The 5,118-nt window shown below is 37.2% G+C and overlaps 2 gene segments (V, D, J or C); both read left to right on the plus strand.

The window, feature by feature from the left end:
* Nucleotides 1-834, plus strand: LOC119917227. The segment is given in 2 exon segments: nucleotides 1-49; nucleotides 137-834. Coding segments are annotated over 2 exon segments (456 nt in total).
* Nucleotides 835-4,331: 3,497 nt separating this feature from the next.
* LOC119887128 lies at nucleotides 4,332-4,796 on the plus strand. The segment is given in 2 exon segments: nucleotides 4,332-4,382; nucleotides 4,473-4,796. Coding segments are annotated over 2 exon segments (348 nt in total).
* The last annotated feature ends 322 nt before the right edge of the window (nucleotides 4,797-5,118 follow it).

Consider the following 5,118-nt stretch of genomic DNA (forward strand, 5'->3'; position numbering starts at 1 on the left):
ATGATGGACTATAGGACAGGACTGCTGCTTTTAACTGTCTGCTGGGCAGGTGAAGATTCTCACTGATTTTTATTTAATGTTTTCTTGTAATGTGTCAGTTTGTTGCATGTGATGGTTTTCTTTGCTGTATTAACAGGTGTTGATGGTCAGACTCTGACAGAATCTGAACCAGTGGTTAAAAGGCCTGGAGAATCCCACAGATTGACCTGTACAGCCTCTGGATTCACATTCAGCAGCTACAGCATGGGCTGGGTCAGGCAGGCTCCTGGAAAAGGACTGGAGTGGATTGCCTGGATATATCGTGATGGTAGTAGCTACATCTACTACTCTCAGTCAGTTCAAGGCCGGTTTACCATCTCCAGAGACAACAGCAGACAGCAGGTGTATCTGCAGATGAACAGTCTGAAGACTGAAGATTCTGCTGTTTATTATTGTGCTCGAGACTCACAGGGACTGGAGTTGGTTAAACAGCTGTACAAAAACCGACAGGACTCATCTTTAGCACAATCAAGTCACATGAATAATGTCATTCATGTAAAATGATACAAGTTAAACTGAACAAAATGTGACAACTAATGTTTGATTAGGAAAATATTTCTTAACAGGGATATGAATGTTGACATGTATATTACTAAGCCGTATTGTGCTTAATCCATAACATTAAAAAGACTCCTCAGAGAAGACAGTGGCTGAACACTAAATTGAATCTGTGTAGTTCTATGGTTTTACTAAGTGTCTAACTTGTGATTTACAAGTCTTTTTACTTTTTATTTGCAGGAGTTTGGAATGGAGTTAAAATTGTAAAATGCATAAAGTCCTGCAGAGACTGTGGATTGAGAGAATAAATGATTCAAACAGTGTTTCAGCTGTACACTCACTTAACTGCTCAAATTGCCTAGTGTTTTGTTTACTCTTCTTAACTGTGACATAAAAGAGTAGTTTCATACTCATTAGTCTGACAGATAAATCAGCAGACATTTCCCTGTGATATAATAATTCATGTTGTTCAAGTCATAGGAACTGAAGCCATTAAGTAAATCATGAGTTGATAATAGTTTAATCACATTTTCTAAACATTAAAGCATCTGTTGAAAACAGTCAGATTACAGTAGCCTAATCATTCACTACACAGAAATACAGTAACTTTTTTCTTGGTGGTGCGCCTTTCGTCTGTAAACAGGAGATCATTTCAGCCCTCAACTTTATGAGGTGAGAGTTTCATCATCAGTCCCTTTACGAAATGACACAGTAACATTGATCTCATATAGCCCCAATTCAAACTGGCAACAGGACTCTAAAACTGTTGGAATGACATGCAGACTACATGGGCACTATTATGACATGAAATACAGCAGATCACTACTGAATATAACTTTTTTTAATTATTAATTTATGTTGCTGTGGGCGCACAGCATCTCTGGAGAGGCGCTTCACCCAGCTATCCTCTATTCAGTGTTAATTTTTTACGATCTTGCTGCCCATCCACATAGTTGAAAACACTTCTGCAAAGGATACGCTGGTCTATCTTCTCTTATAGCTCCTCCAGCAAGCCGCCTCGCTCCTCGATGTGCATTTTAGGGATTGAGATTTTCTTCAAGATGGCACTGAGATTGATTTCCGACCCGAGTCACAGGCTCGAGGATCAAGGATCGAGGAGGTGGGGGTGCACAAATTTGGAAAATGAGAAAGGCAGTGGCGGTTCTAGACCAGTTTTATTGATGGGGCCAGGCTGGGGTCAGTTGTTTTGTCAGAGGGGCACATTCAATCTGGGACAAAAGAGACAAAGGCAATGTTCAAGCTTTCAAAATGTCTTGTTTATATATATATATATATATATATATATATATATAGTATATAATTTATGTAATGTAATGTTTTATTATGTTTCAGTAACTTAGAGTTATTTGTTTCAGTAACAGGATCTTTTCAGTAACTTTGTTATAGTTTTATTAAATTACATTATTCAAAAAAACATTCCTGTTAAGTTTAGCTCAAGTTACAGTACATTCTTTGATGCAACAGTTCTTTGTAAGGCTTATAGAACAGTATAAACTCTGTACGAGACATTCTCTAGATCCTAGTTTGTATTTTGTATCCCACTTTAACTTTTGATAGGAAACAACAAACTTCTCCATATTCACCCCTGTTATTAGTCCTGATGTGAAATATACCCAAAAGAAAATACTTGATAGTAGGCCATCATCTGTGCATTATAATATTACATTATTATTATTATATTATTTTGTATAAAAAGTGCTGTTTCAGTTTAATGTACATTTTGTCGCAAGGAAGATATATTACTATGATCACTGGAGACCAGGGCTTTTCAATTACAGATTCAATTGGGACGGATTTTAAAACCAGAACACAGAGATGGGCCGGACATTTTCTCATGAGTTGAGATCATTAGGATTTTATTGACACACTTGTATTGGTAATCCTTCATTGTTCAGTTCTTTATCAATGCTCTCATCAGTCCTATTTATTACTAAATATTTGCATATAATATTAAAAAAATAATTTTACTATTTTTATTAACTAAATGTTGTTTCTAGAGCAGTAACAGGATTTACAACAGCAAACTAAAATCACTAATATCTCACAGGAAACAAATCTAACATGTTAGTAAAATAAATCATATTCCTGATCAACATACTGAGGGAAGTTTGGAAAGAATGAACAACTCAGTCCCTCCTCTCCTCCTCCCTCCGCTGCTGCTGGTAGAGAGGGGGGCTGGTCTGTCGCAGCCACCAGCTGAGTATAATGTGCCATATTTTAATGTAGGCTACGTGGCAAACTGAACTGAACAGTTACTAAAGACAGACAGCTTTCACTTCAGCTTGTTTGTAACAGTATGTTAGCTGAACTAGCCTGTGCCCGTGTAAAACCAAAACACAGCTACAGTGGATGAGAGACTGAGCAGATGAAAACATGGCTGTTATGTTGAGACCTTTCTTTCTCTCTTCCTCTCCCCCTTTTTGTCATTAATTAATCATTTTCATTTCTGTAATGTTCCTGTGCTGATGTTTTGTTTCTAACTGAGTAAATGGATGCAAGGTCTGTGTAGGAGCCTAAATGCATTTATCTGATAAATAATTTAATTTATGTGTTAAACAGTAATTTACATGATTCATTTATGGGGGAACTGAAGGAAATATTTATTAAATATTTATTTTTTGTAATTTTCCTGTGCTGATGTTTTGTTGCTAACAGAGTAAACGGATACATTGTTAGGAGTGATCCTGTGGATTTATTGGTGTGGATTTGGATGAAGGGAGTGGATGGAGCATCAACAGTCTATGTTACAGGGGCACAGGCCCCTGTTGGCCCCAGCCCAAAACCGCCACAGGAGAAAGGACCCTGGTGTTCTCATTGATCTTAACTGACTGACACTTGAACTGAACTAAAGCTTAACACTCTTGCTGCTCACGTACACTGGAGACTGTGATAGCTGAAACTTTTCTAAAGAAAAGTCATGTGTTAACTTGGTTCAGAACATTTTGAATATTAAAATTTGACTATAAGGTGTTTACCATCATCAGTAACTGCAGCTCCATCTGTCCGTGTCAGTTCATCTCAGCAGACATGAAGTAGATCTCAAGATGAACAGCAGGAAGCCTGAAGGAGCTGCTCCACTAGAGTCTGTAAACACTGAAACCATTAAATGCATTTTATGCAAACCAGCGGCAAACTTAAGTTTTCATTGTTGATCCTGCTGCTGTCACTATTTTTCTGTTTGCAAGAAGTAAGTAACTAAATGAATGAATAAATGAATGCCGCAGTTACAAAAAAGCTGTGCTCAGATATTTGAAATTAATCATGAATGTGTTGTAGGATGTGCTGACCATAAATAAATGATCTGATAAAATAGCTTACATCATATTTAAAGTGCGTTTTTAATTAATTGACGTGGCTTATAGAAATGTTAATGGTAGTTGCTCCTTTTGTTTCCAGGGTTGCACATCATTGTTATTACAATTTTAATGAAGTTTTGCTTTCTAGGTGGTATTCACATTATTATTAGTAAGGTATGTATGTCAAAACAATACATTTAGACATTAAAAGTTAACAGTTGTTTTGTTTCTGTAAACATTTTCAAAATGTTATAGTTGAGTGAGTATTAAGAAATCATATGCAAAGCAGAGGTGATTTCCAGGCATGTTTTCACTCTGCAGATATAATAACAGTCAACAGACTCTTCTATTGGCTCCAGTTAGACCAACATTGATGCTTCATGTGTTTGATTCTATGCAAACTCAGTGACCTTCCTTGTTACTCAGCTATAAAAACTTCCCATCAGGCTGTCAGTGGAGTTCACAGCACGTCACTTTCAACATAAACCATGTTTTCTGTAGCTCTGCTGCTGCTGTTGGCAGCTGGATGTGAGTCTCTCTGGATTTGTCAAAGTCAGCAGTTCTTTTTTTGCAGTATAACTTGATCATTTGTTACTAAACATTTTCTTTTTTTAACAGGTGTGAAGTGTGAACAGTTGACACAGCCAGCCTCTGTGACTGTGCAGCCAGGTCAACGTCTGACCATCACCTGTCAGGTCTCTTATTCTGTTAGCAGCTACTTCACAGCTTGGATCAGACAGCCTGCAGGGAAAGGACTGGAGTGGATTGGAAGTGGAGCTGTTGGATTCAGCACATACTACAAAGATTCACTAAAGAACAAGTTCAGTATCGACTTAGACTCTTCCAGCAACAGAGTGACTCTAAACGGACAGAATGTGCAGCCTGAAGACACTGCTGTGTATTACTGTGCCAGAGATCCACAGTGAGAGACAATAATGTGAGAGTCATACAAAAACTACTTCCTCTATTTACCACCACCACTGTGAATGTTTTCAGTATCACTTTTTTAAAATAATAACGACTGTGATTAACTCTCACTGATGAAAATTCTGTGTATAAATTTATTTAAGGGTTTATATTTATAGACGTTAGACATATAAAAAAGGAAACAAACAAACAATAACCACAAAACCAACAAAAGGTACAGAACGGTAGACATGATACAGGAGGGTGGTCTTGTGAGAAATAAATTATAGGTTACAGATTCTTAGGATTCACTATTATTAACTTTGAGAAATTAGCCTTGGTCACAGGGGTTTTGGCT

This window comes from Micropterus salmoides, unplaced genomic scaffold, assembly GCF_014851395.1.
Source record: "Micropterus salmoides isolate LMB-PRFRI ecotype aquatic unplaced genomic scaffold, ASM1485139v1 Ms_hic_scaffold_10, whole genome shotgun sequence".
In the NCBI taxonomy this organism is placed as follows: domain Eukaryota; kingdom Metazoa; phylum Chordata; class Actinopteri; order Centrarchiformes; family Centrarchidae; genus Micropterus; species Micropterus salmoides.